This window comes from Cydia pomonella, chromosome 24, assembly GCF_033807575.1.
Source record: "Cydia pomonella isolate Wapato2018A chromosome 24, ilCydPomo1, whole genome shotgun sequence".
In the NCBI taxonomy this organism is placed as follows: Eukaryota; Metazoa; Arthropoda; class Insecta; order Lepidoptera; family Tortricidae; genus Cydia; species Cydia pomonella.
Window position 1 is genome coordinate 10,901,027 of NC_084726.1, and position 18,650 is coordinate 10,919,676.

The 18,650-nt window shown below is 40.3% G+C and overlaps 1 protein-coding gene and 1 long non-coding RNA gene across 2 annotated transcripts; one reads left to right on the forward strand and one right to left on the reverse strand.

Moving 5' to 3' along the window:
- Positions 1-1,326: 1,326 nt before the first annotated feature.
- On the reverse strand, positions 1,327-3,709 carry LOC133531131 (uncharacterized). The gene is made up of 3 exons (XR_009801468.1): positions 3,341-3,709; positions 2,294-2,320; positions 1,327-1,366 (listed from the first exon to the last, which is right to left on the reverse strand). It is a non-coding gene; the product is annotated as an uncharacterized LOC133531131 (long non-coding RNA).
- A 10,877-nt stretch (positions 3,710-14,586) lies between these two features.
- Positions 14,587-17,449, forward strand: LOC133530881 (uncharacterized). The gene is made up of 2 exons (XM_061868937.1): positions 14,587-16,863; positions 17,402-17,449. The coding sequence occupies exons 1-2, from the start codon at positions 14,587-14,589 to the stop codon at positions 17,447-17,449; spliced, it is 2,325 nt and encodes a 774-aa protein (XP_061724921.1).
- Positions 17,450-18,650: the final 1,201 nt, after the last annotated feature.

An 18,650-nucleotide genomic window follows, 5' to 3' on the forward strand; every position in this document is an offset into this window, starting at 1 on the left:
AGCTATTCGGTGAAGAAAAACATCGTGAGGAAACCTGCGTACATCTGCGAAGAAATTCAAAGGTGTATGTGAAGTCCTTAACCCGCACTGGGCCAGCGTGGCCAACTATAGCCGAAGCCCTCTCGAGAGTGAGAGGAGACCTGTGCCCAGCAGTGGGATTTATATAGGCTGAATGATTATTATAATTATTTAATAACTAAACATAAGGTCAATGTGGGATAAGACCGTTCATGAGGTAAAACCGTCACCAAGCTTCGCTACTTCGCACTCTTGCATTTATTCACATACTACACTTACAGAAGGTCGCCAGAGTAGAAGAAGCGAAGCTCTTCCTTTCTGACTGTATCTAATTGACGTGCAGATGCAAATACGACAGGTTTTCCCTATGACAATACCCAGCCAAAGAATATAAACTGTTGTTTAAAGAATAAATCACCGCTTCGGGCATGATTATTTCTATTTTTTCGTAAATTATAATATCTGGGAGACCTTGCTTTGCTCGTAAAATATATAAAAACTCATAAATGCGCATTTTCTAAGAGATAAGACCTAAGTAGATCAAGTTTTTGCCCCCAAAAATCCCTGTTTTGTCATCGACGTTTCCGAGATCCCCGAAATGCTATAAAACAATTGCTCGTTAAAGGTGTAAAAATAATAATAATAATTGTAAAAATATAGATATCTTAAAGTTACTTGGTGGGTCCAAAGTAGCCAAGTATATACTTACATTCTGAAAAATCATATTTAATAATTAATCCACGCAACACCATTTTTACCACCAATTTAAACTTTAACGGTAGGTAAAGTTTATTAAACAATTTATTAACATTTTTTTTTGTACTTTTTAGTATTTTAAATATTACTAATATCACAAGAATAGGACAGCATGAAGCTTTAAATTCATTGTTTTATTTAAATCAAATTTAATATTCTTCAATTCCTAAGGATAACACACAAAAATTACTTACGTCGAGCTAAAACGAATATAATTGTCGTTGAATGATTTAGGTATTATAAAACTACTTATAACTGTGTGATTTGTTGTAATATAAAAAAAAATCTTAAGTCAAAATATGCTTTACTATACCTTTTTTAACGTCGTAGAAAGAAATGCGTTTACGCATGCCTCCTGGTCCATCCGGGAAAAGACGGACTAACCAGTGGAGAACTATCGTCTAAAACCACCAACGAATGACTAAAACCTCAATAGCGAGCTACAAGGCTTCCTGATGATCGCGTGGAAGCCCTCCCCCTCCCCCTCCTCTCCCTCCTCCCACCCCCTGCCTCCTCCCTCCCCCTCCCTCTCCCTACTTCAGATTTAATCCTTATTATTTACCTTTAGGCCATGGAAGAGTCTTTTGGCGATCTGAAAGTACACGATTAGGTATAATTTTTTGTGTATTATAAAATATACACCGTGGGCTTGAAAAGCCTGACAGATTTTAAATCTTGACCGCATTTACAAACTAAAATGTCATACAAAGTTCTCTGAAATCGGCCTTGTTTTATGGCTCCTCTACAGGATGGGCCATCATACTGGCCCATTAAGGTGGGCCAGCGTGTAGAGAGATTAGTGGTGTCGGATGTCTTATGGCGCGGCGGGATGGCGATGCGATGGCTACGGTGTCGGTTTTTTGTCCGCACATCAAAGGTACGTACGCATCTACACGTGGCCCATTCCATAGTGCGTGTTCTCAACCATCGTATGGCCGGTCCGATGCATAATTCCACCCCCCCTCCCAAGGCTCGGAAACCGGTAAAATTTCCAAACCGTTATCATGAATTTGGCGCAAAGCCTTTTAATTTCGTTTTTGTTCGTGAACCGGTTTTTAGGAGAACATTTCTATTAATTTCTTGTCAGATTAACCGGTTTAGAGCAAAAAATTGTTTCAGAATAAAGTGTCTGTGACATACGGACTGACAGACAGACAGACAGACGTGACGAATCCATAAGGGTTCCGTTTTTTGCCATTTGGCTACGGAACCCTAAAAATGGTCTTCCTATGTGGGTGTCTTTGTTTACGCGACACACCACCAGGCCGGATGGCCGCTTCGGCGCACGTCGAATAAACCGGTTTATTTAGGTTACAATAAAGTTCTTAAGTAAAAAACATTCACATTTCTAGGAAAGATCTGAGTCAAACCAAAATAAACCGGTAATTATTAACGATTTCACAGAAAGTAGCATGAATGCTTAAATTGACTGTGAATTCTCTTTTACATCAAATATTAGTAAATAAATTGTAATAAATAATCAAATATTATCAAATATTATTGTCTATTTAATACTTACCCGTGCGAGTGTTCGCACTTGTGCCGGCTGCAAAATCATCATATATTATATGTGTACAGATCTATTTATTAAACATGGCTTAGGAAGGTATAGTAAATTTTAGAATGTTAACATCCATAGAAAACAACGTTATATGATTTTCTCCATTTCATTCTAACAATTACTAAAACTAGATAGTATTGCTATTTGAGGTGGAATGGGTTTAGTCAATTTAAATATCAATTAAAAATAATATTTAGTCTTCTGCCACATTGGAAAAAGATTTAAGTAGCTAACTAGTTTATTTTATAAATAATAAATACTAGCTAGCTTTTTAAGGCAAAAAATCTTGAAAAGATCCCTAACGTGACAAATGAGATAACTAACATCAACGTAATACCAAAACAAACTCGATAACTTCGAATTCACACACACTTCACCTCGTGAGACACTACGAGTAACATTTAGCTAATATGTATAACTAATTTTCACGTGTTTTTATAACTCGCGCGACATGTACGCGAAGCGCGGCGAAGGTGAACGCTACTGGCACTGTTCTTGAGAACGGAGACCTAGGCTCTCCGAAACATGTTGCGCGAGAGACAATAAAAAACACGAGCCGTAAAATTTGCTTGTATTTTTACTTTCAGGTGTAAATATGAATTGAATGTCGCAGTTTTGAGCCAACATGCCTTTTTTAAGGGTTGGAATTTCGAAATATTTTAATTAATCAAATTTCAAATTTAATTGGCGTAATTGTCCGGGAGTCAGTTCCTGCCACTTGAAGAGCTAAAACTAAGATATATTAAATTACGTGTTGATGTTGTGGACCATAGTTTTAATACTAGAAATAGGTACTATTACTTGTTAATTACTGTAAACTATGTGAGGTGTGCAATAAAGAGTATTGTATTATATTGTGTTGTGTTGTGTTGTGTTGTGTTGTGTTGTGTCGTGTTGTGTTGTGTTGCGTTGTGTTGTGTTGTATTGTATTACTTACGATGTGGTTTTACGGTATCTTTAGTTGGTTATTAGTTAGTACTCGTATTATTCCAAAAAGAAACTTACACTTTTCCCGCCGATAGCCCTAGGTTGTGCCTACAAAATGATATAAATTATATGTTGATTTAATTTTAACATTAATATTATTCTGTGGTAGCGTATTTCAATAATAGTAAAATTATGAAAGAGATAATGACATTTTAATGACTTAATTTAGGGAACTCTGCAGTGTGTAAATAATAATATACATACTATTAGCTGAAACAAACAATATTATGTATCATCAGTAAATATAGTATATATATGCTTTGCACAATTTTAAAAATTTACGAGCAAAAACATACATCGTTTTGTATCAAATAAATTCGCAAACAGAAAAAAAAATGTCTTTAAATACACGATACGTTTAATTTTTTTTTATGAACATTACTCCATTTTTTTATTACCTGATCTAGCCGCAGGCAGACTAGATGAGACTGTAAATGAAAAAGTCATAAATTAAATGTTTTCTTTGCATGTAAGTTTATGAATCAATATCATCATCTAGTACCAAAAGTTGTCCTCCTCATTGCGTTTCTACACGGCATAATAAGTTTTTGGCAAAAATTTCATGGTTGGTACAAACTTTTATCGCTGATTGTACTTTTTTCCCCACAGGCAACTAATACTCATCGAGACAATTCTAAAAACCCCAAACACAATTAGGTTGCGTTGTTTTATCACAGAGTTCCTATGGCTACCTCCTGTCTCCATCAGATCAGCTTGATGGTACCATAATATGCATTGTCACCCGACTTACATATGGATGCAAATTTTCGGCTTCATCAGAAACCGGGGGGTTAAATTTACGAGTAACTTGCAAAATTTGTCCCATACATACTAACAGGGCAAGTTAAAAAAAAGCTTGTAAAAAAGGCTAAGGCATAATAAAGGTTTTTTTTTTAAATCTAATGTGTCAATGTGACACCATAAACAAATTCGGTATCCGGAATAAAGTTGAGAGCTCCCCCTAATCCTTAAGTCTTAAGGACCAAACCTGCCAGAGGAGATCTTTAGTTCACGAAGCGCCGTATTTTATTGGCTGCAACGGCCACTATCTAGTGATGGATGGGTGTAGGCAGGTACAGGCAAGGGGGGGGGCAGCTGCCCCTCGTGGAGCTCAAATTATATATACAATGTATGACCCTCTGCGGCCTCTGCCTCCCCTAGGCCTCCGGCGATATCAACTTGCCCCCCCCCCCCCCCTCTTTTAGTTCACAGGCTGGCTACGCCCTTAGGTGGAGGCCGGATACGAACCGGCGTCTTTCGCTATTGCGGCTAACCGGCCTCCACTAATGGAGCCCTTCGTCACTTTTTCTTTAGAATACAGAATGTAATAGAACGAAAGACGAAGAAAGAGACCCAATAATGTTTAGGTTATACTGATCAACTTTTACTATGTGTCAAACCATTAAGTCGCGAAAAAAATTACTCGTCTCATAAATTTTGCTGGTCTGATGTTGAAATTTGGGATAGTTATTTTTTTTTCAGGATTTCGGAGTTGGTCCCGTAGTAAATCTCAGTATGATTTCTTTCTTTGCATTTCGTTTTGTTACAAACTGTATTTCAGTTTATAATTTTTCATTTGCATCTCATGCTCTGAAAGTGGGTCGTTGTTGTTCTAAAAAGTGTGCAGAAAATGATACGTGTCTGCTCTAGACTGTACTTTCTAAGTACGTTTTTTGTTACTTTTTGCATTTAAAATTTTGGTTAAAATGGATTTGTTGTACTATTCCCATTCCGATAATTAATTTCCCATTCCATAAATAACGATATTTTTACTTAAATTTTTAATTGAAATCACCCTCAATAAATACTACTGAACTTTATAGTTAGCCGTGTTTTTTTTACTTTCCTCGTATTCGAAGTGAAAAGTAGAGTGTTTAACTCGGGTGAAAAGAACCATTTCAGTCTGGGAATATTGGTGCCAAACTATCTCGACACTTTATAGTACTTAGTGTGACTTCTTTAAAAAACACAAACCAGAATATTTGCTAAAAGCAAATTGATTTGTTCCCAAAGTTGAAGTAAAATTAAACTAGGAAAAGAAGAGAAAAAGACTTACGAGAGGTGCTTCCGCTTGAGCATCGCACACAGCGACAACCAACGCACACAACAGCAACCGTGTGTACATGGCGGTAGCCGAATGCCGGGATTACGCACACTTCCGTACGTATTTATATAAACTTACCTTAATTGTTTTTTTTTGCATGTTTAAATCAATTTTACGCACACATTCACCAATTAGGTTTTAGTTAAGTATTTAATTGGGTGATTTAGAAATTTCACGCGCAAATTGCGTTTTTAATAGAAGAAAATTAATAAAGAAAGTGAAGGTACTCTACTTGGACTGAACTCTACATGGCACTCATTTTTCTATAATACAGGGTGGCCTTAGCCATTGGACAAACCCTGAAATCGTCGTCGCCTAGTACCCATAGTAAAACAAGCTTTGCTTAGTTTGGGGCTAAGTCGATCTGTGTAAGATTGTCCCATAAAAAAAAGTCAGTTAGTGGTTGTTATCAACGACTACTTTCATAGCAAGTACGCGGTTGACAGAAAAAAAAATATCCTGAAAACCAGGATCTGATTTCCAGGACCAATAGGTATGATGCAGCTGACGGTCTTTCCATCGCGATAAAACCGGCTGATGACTTTTGAAGTAGCATTCACAATATCATCTAAACAATTTTCTGACAAAGTTTCAATCGGGATGCGATGAATAAGAGAGAGGCAGCTGATGTCCACGAAATTTACGGTCTACAACCAGAATACGTCATTATTAGGGGTGTCACGAATATTCGAATTCGTATAGTTATATTATTAATCGCATCATTTTAAATATTCGCATCGACATTCGCATTCGCATCAAATGAAATGAATGTTTTGCGAATGCGAATGAGCGCAGGTCGTGTCCTGTCTCGTCGATTCACGTAAGTCGCATATGGGCACTTGCGGCCCGATTCGAAGTATGATTAAGAGACGTAAGATCTTAGAAAGATCGATAACTAAACGACATGTCGAAATTGACGTTTATTTCGATTCCGCTGTTATCCCAATAATATTTCTAACGTCAAAGTGACATTGGTTGCCCAAATCAAGCTGCTTCTGTCAATTATACGATATACAAACGATATCTAAATGAAAACTTATCTAAGCCAGAACTTATCGTTATCGTATTTCATTCTCGAATCGGGCCGTCGGTGAGTGCGCGCAACTGTTTTCAAGTAATGCATTTTGACCCGTAGACAGCATTTTTCAACACTTAATAACATCCCGTTCTAAGGTAACTATGTTTTATGTACTAACACATTTTTTTCTAATTAGTAATAAACAACTACATATTATTACATTTGTATTCGCATTCGCATTCGCGAATATGAAGAATGCGATATTCGTGACATCCCTGGTCATTTTATACAAGTCCGACGTGTCAACTGTCGACTTCGGATCCTTTTGAACCAATGAGAAAAAAGATCTCGCTATGAGAATAAGACACGGACGTAGATGAATAAGATGACTGAGATTCACTCAGTTTTACAAGAAAATAAGACTTGTAGGTGCGCTTTCTTAGCCTCAACTATGGTCCCATCCGGCAGAAAGCACGAACCAAGCACCGGTCTGTAAAATACCGGTAAATACCGGTTTATATCGGTTTTCCTCCGAACTTTTACAAGAACGCGAACGTAACCTAAAAAATCAGGTTTATTCAACGAGCGCCGAAACGGCCGGCCGACCTGGTGGTGTGCCACGTAAACATAGACACCGACATAGGAAGAAACCGGTTTTTATTGCTTTAAACCGGTTGATTAGAAATTAATTTTTGTCATAAAAACCGGTTTAAAATAACAGTTTCCAGCAAAACCGAAATTAGAAGGTTTTGCGCCAAGTAATGATAACGGTTTGGAAATTCAACCAGTTTCCGAGCCTTGCTCGGCACCTTGGACCTTGGATCTGGGGACCCTCTTTTTAAGGAGTAGTCACGTACGATCTCGAGGCTACCGGGCTGAATCAGTGGGATGAGGAAGGAAGGAGAAAATAACTTCTCGGCGTGTTTCTACTTCTATTTATCTTATAAACCTAAAAGCTATATGCATGCCAAGTTTCGTGCTTTCTGCCGGATAGGGCCATACCGCCATACTAATTCGAGTTAAGGAGTCAAAACGTCAATGTTTAATTAAGAATTACGTCCGTGGTATGAATTAATTGATCACGCCTATTCAAGTTACATGTTTGAATTTAAAACCAATCCTAGGTCTTATGCAACATATTAACTGATTTCGAACAGTGTGAACTATTTTAATTGATTAAGCAACTTAAATTTGAGAAGATGTTCGTCTGTACAAATAAATATTTTTTATTAATTGTTTTCAAGTGCCTTATATAAAATATAATCTTGCTAAATAAATACATTTTTTTTTCATACAAAGATTAAAGTCGACCCAAGCTAACTCTGCAGCGAGATTGATAGGCTGATAGTACAGATCGTACACGTGTTATTTTAAACGTCATAATGGGGTTGACAGCTGTCAAAGGTTGGCATAGCTTGCCCCCGTTCTATGAGATTTGTCTTAAAGGGTTATACATTTTTGACACAATTCTAGGGATTGACAGGGCAAACTATGCTGGCGCCATCTGTGAAATACTTCGACCGGTAAACTCCATTTTATAGAGATTTGACGTTTATGATAAAGCTGCCGGCTGTGGAATGAGCTCCTTGCCGAGGTTTTCCCGAGGGTCTACAGTATGTGATTCTTCAAAAAAGGAGTGTACAGGTTATTAAAGGGTCGGCAACGTGCACGTAATGCCTCTGGAGTTGCAGGCGTCCATAGGCTACGGTGACTGCTTACCATCAGGCGGGCCGTAAACTTGTTTGCTGCAGAGTTAGCGTGGACCGACTCCAAATATGTCTGCCATTTTATTTATCTCTTGTAGTTTTTGATTATTTTATTAAACCTAATCCAACTGTTGCCATAGACAATCTCCTAAGCAAGGCGCGGCACCGGTTTTTTCTTCATACAGAAAATACCGGTATTATTACGTTCTTTTTCGTTTTTTTGGTTTATTATTTCATTTTTATTGGGACAATCTAATAGTACGAAGTTGTTACCTAAATACATTATTTAGTCCAACGTAAAAAACAAAAAATAATTTAAATATTGGGCTATTTTGGGGTTCTTAAAGAAACGGTTCCGAGCCCTACTCCTAGTCCTAAAGTCCTAGAGTCGCAACTTTAGTTTTGAACCCTTTTTTCTACTCATTGACTGTAATGGTTGAATTAAGAAATCGTATACCAAACTATAATTGCGTACTTTTCAAGTATGGGCTCCCAACTCAATTATAAGATTCATTTCGATACGCTGTAGTCAACTATAAAAATATGACCATTTGTTCGGTACTTTTGTATATGTATACACAAATACTACGTATTTTCGTTTATTATTTTTAAATCAATTAATACTTCATGGACTAGCATATTCCAAACGGGATAAGCCTGAAACGGAACGCTTTTCTCAAAGCGCGCAACACCGAAGCTCGAGTGTTGCCATTCTCTCTTGCCAACGATCTCCAAATCGAAACGCGCGATATCTGCTCGCTCCGTCGAAGCTTGAGTCGAAAAACCCAAAATCAAATTGACACAGTGTACAGCATAAATAGAAATCGTCTCCCGACGCCAGCCTGTGAGATTACGACATTTCACCATCGAAGGAACCAAAACCAGGGGCCCCTGAGGAAGTTGCAGACCACGTCACAGGTGAGTCCCCACGGTTTATGCTAGTCATTTATTCGACATAATTGTGTTCGAACCGGATATTACTATCTGGTATCGGTTTATGCGTATTATTTGTGCTGTACAAAAGTAATTTCAAGTAAATTCCTTTCCCTTTGTTCGTAAGTTAGCGAGAACCTACCTCCGCTTACAATTAAAAATATCGAGTTTCCGACAACGTCGTGCAATATTTCTCAAAAATACTGATACGTACAGTTAGATCTCAACGAGATCATTCTAATTATATATAGTTTTATATGGTTTTGAGCACTTTTTGCGAAATTACATTCGTCTATAATTTCCGAGAACCGGGCGGTAGATATTACAGCGGCGCGCGTGGAGTCATTTGCCTAGTACTAATTAATACCTAGGTCTAAATATATTTTGTCGCAAATTATTTATTTATTTTGTACAACGTACATTACATTACATTTAGTATTTACGTACTTAAGTGTATTTTTTAAGGTTCTGGTATAACGTACCGAAAACCACAATATCGTTTACTGTCGCGATAACAGTATCGAGTAAACTGTCGCTCGTATTGCGTACGGCACAGAGTTCAAATTTCTTTAGCTCGGGTTCTACCGACGGGAAATATTATCTTTGTATTTAACATTGCATGTTAAGAGCCCTTAATCCTTGGAGCGTTCTCCGATTTCACGAAATAACGCTCGATAGATGGCGTTGGCGCTCGGTACGCGAGCGCCGGCAACGCGACGCGCGTTTCAATGCAGACTAGAATAATCTTGATAGTTTTCAATATAATTTCAAGCAACATTAATTTTAGTGTTATGATATCATATGGGCACTTTTTATTTTATTTTATATGCACAGTAGTTTTTTTTATGTACACTACTACTAAGTGTACAGACTACAGAGTGTACTATAACCCTTGCTCTTTATTCTGTCTCTTTCACACCAATGGAAAATGAAGAAGTTAGTAAATGACTGCAGGTATAAATAAAGTATATTAGTGCAATAGAGAGACAGATAGTGTTTCGTTGTCGTATCGTAAACGATTGGCATGTTGGCCACACACTTGCTTGGTGCCTAGCCAAAATACCAATCGTTTGCGTATATTAGTGCGATAGAGAGACAGTAGTGTTTCGTTGTCGTATCGTAAACGATTGGCATGTTGGCTACGCACCCATGATACCTAGCCAAGAAGCCAATCGATTGCGTATATTAGTGCGATAGAGAGACAGATAGTGTTTCCTTGTCGTATCGTAAACGTTTGCCATGTTGGCTACGCACCCATGCTGCCCAGCCAAGATGCCAATCGTTTGTGCATATTAGTACGAGAGAGAGACAGATAGTGTTTCGTTGTCGTATGGATTGGCATGGTGGCTACGCACCCATGCTGCCTAGTCAAGATGCCAATCGTTTGCGCACATTAGTGCTATAGAGTTTCAGTGTTATTTGAAATCACGTTAGGGTTTGTATTATTATTTATGACCCGAATGAAGTCCATCCAGGTTCTTATGACGGAGTCAGGAGTTGGTCACCAGAACTCCTAATCTACTCATTATAATTCCATCGTGTTTGGGCTCAAAAGATTTGCCCTGACGAGTACCATCGATCTAGATGAAGTCCAGGGTCTCATGATGGAGTCAGGAGTTGGTCACCATAATTCCTAATCTACTCATCATAACTCCATCGTGTTTGGGCTCAATAGATTTGCCCTCACGAGCACCATCGATCTAGATGATGTTCAGGGTCTCATGATGGAGTCAGGAGTTGGTCACTAGAACTCCTAATCTACTCATTATAATTCCATCGTGTTTGGGCTCAAAAGATTTGCCCTGACGAGTACCATGGATCTAGATGAAGTCCAGGGGCTCATGATGGAGTCAGGACAAGCACCATCAAATTACCATTATGATGAATAGATTAGGAGTTCTGGTGACCAACTCCTGAGTCCATCATGAGACCCTCGACTTAATCTAGATCGATGGTACTCGTCAGGGCAAATCTTTTGAGCCCAAACACGATGGAGTTATGATGAATAGACTAGGAGTTCTGGTGACCAACTCCTGAGTCCATCATGAGACCCTGGACCTGATCTAGATTGATGGTGCTCGTCAGGGCAACTCTATTGAGCCCAAACACGATGGAGTTATGATGAGTAGATTAGGAGTTCTGGTGACCAACTCCTGACTCCATCATAAGACCCTGGACCTCATCTAGATCGATGGTATTCGTCAGGGCAAATCTATTGAGCCCAAACACGATGGAGTTATGATGAGTAGATTAGGAGTTCTAATGACCAACTCCTGACTCAATCATAAGACCCTGGACCTCATCTAGATCGATGGTGTTCGTCAGGGCAAATCTATTGAGCCCAAACACGATGGAGTTATGATGAGTAGATTAGGAGTTCTAATGACCAACTCCTGACTCAATCATGAGACCCTGGACCTCATCTAGATTGATGGTGCTCGTCAGGGCAACTCTATTGAGCCCAAACACGATGAGGTTATGATGAGTAGATTAGGAGTTCTGGTGACCAACTCCTGACTCCATCATGAGACCCTGGACCTCATCTAGGTCGATGGTGTTCGTCAGGGCAAATCTATTGAGCCCAAACACGATGGAGTTATGATGAGTAGATTAGGAGTTCTGGTGACCAACTCCTGACTCCATCATAAGACCCTGGACCTCATCTAGATCGATGGTGTTCGTCAGGGCAAATCTATTGAGCCCAAACACGATGGAGTTATGATGAGTAGATTAGGAGTTCTAATGACCAACTCCTGACTCAATCATAAGACCCTGGACCTCATCTAGATCGATGGTGTTCGTCAGGGCAAATCTATTGAGCCCAAACACGATGGAGTTATGATGAGTAGATTAGGAGTTCTAATGACCAACTCCTGACTCAATCATGAGACCCTGGACCTCATCTAGATTGATGGTGCTCGTCAGGGCAACTCTATTGAGCCCAAACACGATGAGGTTATGATGAGTAGATTAGGAGTTCTGGTGACCAACTCCTGACTCCATCATGAGACCCTGGGCCTCATCTAGATCTATGGTGCTCGTCAGGGCAAATATTTTGAGCCCAAACACGATGGAATTATAATGAGTAGATTAGGAGTTCTAGTGACCAACTCCTGACTCCATCATGAGACCCTGGACTTTATCTAGATTGATGGTGCTCGTCAGGGCAAATCTATTGAGCCCAAACACGATGGCGTTATGATAAGTAGATTAAGAGTCCTGGTGACCAACTCCTGACTCCATCATGAGACCCTGGACCTCATCTAGATCGATGGTGTTCGTCAGGGCAAATCTTTTGAGCCAAAACACGATGGGATTATAATGAGTAGATTAGGAGTTCTGGTGACCAACTCCTGACTCCATCATGAGAACTTGGACTTCATCCGGGTCAAAAATAATAATGCAAATGCAAACCCTAACGTAATTTCAAGTAAAAATGCGTTTTTCAGAAAATCGCAGCCAAATAACACTAGACCCTACTCATAGTGTTGTGTTCCTGCCGGTGAGTAAGGTTGCCAGAGCTCAACGAGGGGCGGGAGGGGGTTAGAGTCGGCAACGCGCATGTAACTCCTCTGGAGTTGCAGGCGTACATAGGCTACGGATACTGCTTACCATCAGGCGGGCCGTAAGCTTGTTTGCCACCGACGTAGTATAAAAAAAAAGGACCACTGAAAATCCATCAATAAGCGAGAGTCTGTTAAGCATAGTGTAAAAAATGAACTTTTATTAAGATTTTCTAATCGCAGTATATAGCACTTCTCGGAACTCCGTAGCTGATTACGATCGCAACGAATGCCTGACAATCGAGCACAGGTCCGTCCTCTAAGCGCGCTCCGCGCGGACTGAGAGCGGGGCGTCGCTGCTGCGTGATTTATACGTGTTAAAAAAATATAAATTTACGGCAATGTAGGTCCCATAGTTATGATTTTTTTTTTATAGGTTAACAGAAAGTTACAGTTTGCTATAATATTATTTTTAAAGCAAAATATGCGTACAATTTGCGGAAAAAAAATATAATAATACCCTGTTTTCGCCAAAAAAATGAAGAAAACTCGGAAGGTATTTTATCAGTTTTTTCAAATGAATCTTCCATTGTTAATCATTCCAGCCCCTCGTACGAGATATGTTGAATCAAATTGTAGTCATTCATGTACCAAATGAGTCTTGTTTACAGCAAAATTGAGAACCGAAACGCCACATCTCACTGCAAAATTTGGAAAAGACTCCCAAAAAAACTCATTAGAAAAGAGGTTTAAAAGAGAAAATGAAAATTTGAACTGTTGGAGCCGCTAGTTTAGGAAACGATTATTTAAGTACGTTACCAGTTTTTGAATAAATACTAATAGTTACGTCGTAATCTTGAATGAAAAAGGAAGCATTTTACAAAATACGCTCGTCTGTAGGAATAAGGACTCTTAAATTACAACTTACTTTTAATTTGCGACAAATTATATAACTATTTTTACAAACAAACATTTTATAAATCTTATAGCTTAACATAACATATATACCTACTATACAGATTAACAAGTTTAATCATCTCTTATCTCGTGATAACGTTATTATTTTCCACAGTATAATAACTCAATTTCTTACAAAATGACCACTATGGAGATGGAACAATTGACATTCGAACGTGATTTAGCTATTAATAATATTCAAAAAATTGTAGACTGTTCGAATAATGCAGCCGAATTTCGAGTTCGAGTTAAAGAGTTAGCCTCAATTAAAAAATCATTTTTTCCAAGTTCAAGCGAAAATTGAAAAATTATCGGCTAAGAATGAGTCATTCAACCGCGATGATAATTTATGTGTGAGAAATAAATTCGATTCTTTGTACTTTAAGGTCCAAGTTGCCTTAGATACGCTTAAGGAGGAGCGTAAACAAAGCATTACGTCCGTCTGCGGCGGATTTAATGGGGTGTCACATGCGAGTTGCTGCGCTCAGCAATCAAATCAATCGCATATTCGTTTACCGCGCTTATCGCTTCAAACATTCACAGGTGTTCTAACTGAATGGAATGCTTTCTATGATTTATTTAAATCACTTGTACATGACAACGTCACTTTAACAAATGTCGAACGCTTCCGGTATTTGTTATTGTTTTTAAAAGATGAACCGTATAATCTTATCAAATCGATTCCTGTTACGGATTCTAATTACGAAAATGCCTTACAGGTATTAATTTCGCGTTATGAAAACAAACGAATTATTTCCACAAAACACTTTGACAACATTTTTGACTGTGAGTCAGTTAACGAGAAAAATGTTGAATCAAGTTTACGTAACTTGATGAATTGTTATCACGAGAATATTACTGCTTTGAAATCATTAGGTTTACCAGTTGACGACTGGAGTTTCGTACTTTTAAATATTTTGCTACGCAAAATCACACCTCATATTCGTAGACGTTTTGAATTATCATTAAAAACTTCATGTGAAATTCCTGACGTTACCGAACTACTCGATTTCCTCGATAAGGAACTAGCGGCATCCGAAGTGATGACCGCGTCCGCGCGTACTTCAAGTGCATCCGCGGGGCCTGCGCAGCGCGCGGCGCCCGCGCTCGCTGCTGCTGGCGGAGCGGCCGGCTCGGCCCGGTCAGCTGCGGTGACGTCATCGCGCCATGCTTTGGCGGGAAAGCGTGCGATGTCTCTTACTCGCGCGCACTCCGACGTGCAATATAATGCACCGCGCAATAATAACTCTTCGTTTGCGCGTAACTCGCGTACTATGAGTGTACATGCTACAACTGCGGTGGATTATTTAACTAAAATTAAATGCGCGTATTGTAAGGACAATTCACATCCTTTATATAAATGTGAGAAGTTTAATACGCTCACTTTAAAGGAACGAAAACATTTCGTGGAACAAAATAAACTTTGTACGAATTGTTTATTTATTGGTCATGATGCTAAAGACTGCAAGTCGCGCCATACTTGCCGCGTCTGCACTCAAAGGCATCACTCTTCATTACATGAAGATGCGCCCTCTCCAAACGTCTTACTGACTACGGAGTCTTCGTCTTCCCCTGAGTTGCGCTCAGTAGCGGAAACCTACACGCCCACTCCATTACATGGAGCTACGGAGCACCCTTCCAGTAAGAACTGTACGGTCTTACTCACGACTGCGCTTGTAAATTTACGACCCCTGAACCAGGGGCCTTACACGCCGCGGTCCGTTCGCGCCCTTGTGGACCAAGGAGCGCAGACCACGCTCATTTCTGAGTCGTGCGTCCAACGTCTCGGCCTGCCGCGGTACTCCGCGCAGACGAGTACCACTCTCACCGGCATTGGTGGCGAAGTCCAACCACGTGGTTACGTGTTGTGCGAGGTCACGCCTCACAACAAACCCGAGCCGAAGTTTCACATCGAGGCTCTTATCCTAGCTAATCTTACAAGCTACACTGCTAATATTCCAAAATCAATTGGGGATATTCAGAAGTTCCCACACCTACAAAATCTTGATTTAGCGGACCCAGAACTGCGCTCGACGCGGCCCGTTGAACTGCTACTGGGATCTGACTATCTGGATAGCATACTACTACTGGACAATATCAAGGGTTCACCGGGCACACCCGTGGCCATCAACAGCATTTTTGGTTATATGTTAGGTGGTAGAATTTCATATGACAGTATGAAACGACTTAGTGTCAACTTGAGTACTTGCCAACTTGACATGAAACTTCAAAAGTTCTGGGAATTGGAATCCATACCAGAACATCCACATCTTACAAAAGAAGAACTGCGCTGTGAGTCTATCTTCGTTGATACTCACAGACGAGATGCAAATGGGAAATATACAGTTTCCCTACCCTTCAAGGAGAATGTTCCGCCATTGGGCGATTCTCGTGCTATAGCTCTCTCACGCTTAACTAAACTAGAGGCACGCCTGTCTCGCGACCCTGCCTTAAGTGAGAACTATAATAAATGTATCCAAGAATATTTAGACTTGGGACATATGGAGCCAGTCATTGACTCAGCGAGTCCTGGCACTCCCCCCTACTACCTACCCCACCACATTGTGGTGAAGGGTTCCGCATCCACTACGAAGTATCGCATTGTGTACGACGCTTCATGTAAAACTACATCAGGTCGTTCTCTTAACGATAATCTTCTCACTGGTCAGAAATTGCATCAGGACATTTCTGAAATTTTACTGAAGTATAGACTTCATAAAATCGTCTTTACGGCTGATCTCAAAATGATGTATCGCTACATTGGTCTTTGTAAGGAACACCGTGACTTTCATCGGATTCTTTGGAGATTCTCTCCCCATGATCCCGTCAAGGAATATCGTATGTGCTCTGTCACATTCGGCGTCGCTTCCGCGCCTTTTCTAGCCTTGCGCACACTTCGTCAATTAGCAATTGATGAAGCTGCTAACTTTCCACTTGCCTCGCAAGTACTTCTTAACGAAGTATTCGTTGATGATGTCGTTACTGGAGCTGATACGGTTGAAGATGCTCTCACTCTTCAGCATCAGCTACTTTCCATTTGTAAAGCAGGAACGTTCGAACTCCGCAAATGGACCAGTAATAGTGCTGAGTTCTTATCGCATTTAAATGATGATGCATCCAATCATGATGACGCTCTTATTCTGTCAGCACTTGACACTGACACTTCTGTCAAGGTCTTAGGGCTCAAGTGGAACCCTAAATCTGATATTTTCACCTACCAAACGGATGGAGTGGCTAACTCGCGCAAATGTACGAAACGTATAATGCTAGCAGAAATCGCTAAAATTTACGATCCCCTCGGATTCCTAAGTCCAGTGACGGTATTTGTAAAGCATTTAATCCAACTTTTATGGGTATCAGGCTCAGGTTGGGATTCTGCCTCTCCACAGGGTATCTGTGACTTGTGGTTTCGGTTCATCGACGAATTGCCGTTATTGCAAGACATCGCGTTACCTCGTCACGTGCTTCCGAGTACACATCAAGTGTCACTTCATGGCTTTTCAGACGCCTCTGAAAAGGCGTACGCCGCCTGCGTCTATATTCGTGTCGTTGACTCGAATGGTGCTATCAGCACCCACCTTCTCATGGGCAAAACAAAAATTGCGCCTTTGAAACGGCTTACTATCCCGAGATTGGAACTATGCGCTGCTCATCTACTGTCAAAATTGATAAAAAAGGTCCTCACTGCTTACAGCAGTAGATTGTCTTTCGACCAAGTCTACGCTTGGTCCGATTCCACTATAACTCTTGCCTGGTTACGTTCATCTCCAGACAAGTGGCGGACATACGTGTCTAACCGCATAGCGGAGACAACAAGCAACGTGCCTGCCTCACAGTGGCACCACGTTCAATCCGCAGACAACCCCGCAGACCCTGCGTCTCGTGGTGTCCTCCCATCTCAGTTGAACCATCAACTATGGTTCACGGGACCAGCTTGGCTCAGTAAAAATGAGTCTGAGTGGCCTAAGACTAACGTCGTATGTCACACCGACGAAGAACGTCGTAAGCATGTTCTTGTCACACAAACCAAAGAACCTAATAATTTAGAGTTCATTGAAAGATTTTCATCGCTTCCAAGGATGCTACGCGTCATTTCGTATATGTTACGATTTATAAATAAATGTCGTAAGGCGAACAGTCCGACGACTAAATATATCACGGTTCCTGAGACAAAACAAGTTCTCAGTCGAATTATATCACTTGTTCAAAGTGACTATTTCTCCGAAGACATCTCGCGTCTCAAGGACGATGATAGATGTACAAAACGTCTTCAGAAACTGAAACCTTTCTTGGACGATGCCGGACTTCTCAGGGTCGGCGGCAGGATAAATCGGGCCAATGTTCCGTATGATGCCAAGCATCAGATTTTGTTACCCAAGAAACATCACTTCACGAATCTTCTCATTGATTACTATCATAAAACACATTTACATGTGGGACCTCAAACTTTGCAGTTTGCCCTCGCACAGACCTACTGGATCCTGTGTGCTCGCGATGCTGTACGTATGCGTACACGACGCTGCGTATCTTGTGTTCGTGCACGACCTGTTGCACCACAGCCATCCATGGCTCAGTTACCTACTACTAGGGTTCGATCACTTCGTCCCTTCTTAAATACTTCCGTTGACTTTGCAGGACACTTCTTCCTTAAATCAAGTAAACTTCGTAACGCGAAAGTTTATAAATCATACGTATGCGTGTTCGTTTGCCAATCAACGAAAGCAATCCATTTGGAATTAGTTCCCGATCTTTCAACCGAGTCTTTTCTAAACGCATTGCGTAGGTTCATATCCCGACGCGGGTATTGCAAAACAATCCGTTCTGACTGCGGACGGAATTTCGTAGGTTGTGACAGGTATCTTTCCGAACTTTACACGTTTCTGCGAAACGAGTCAAATCAGACTGCTATAAACAACCAGCTGACAAACATGCAAATCACCTGGCAGTTTAATCCTCCATATGCTTCGCATTTTGCCGGTCTCGTCGAACGAGCCGTAGGTAGTCTGAAACGACACTTACATCGTGTCATAGGTACACTAAAACTAACTCAGGACGAATTTAACACTTTGATTTGTCAAATTGAAGCGGTATGTAATTCAAGACCTCT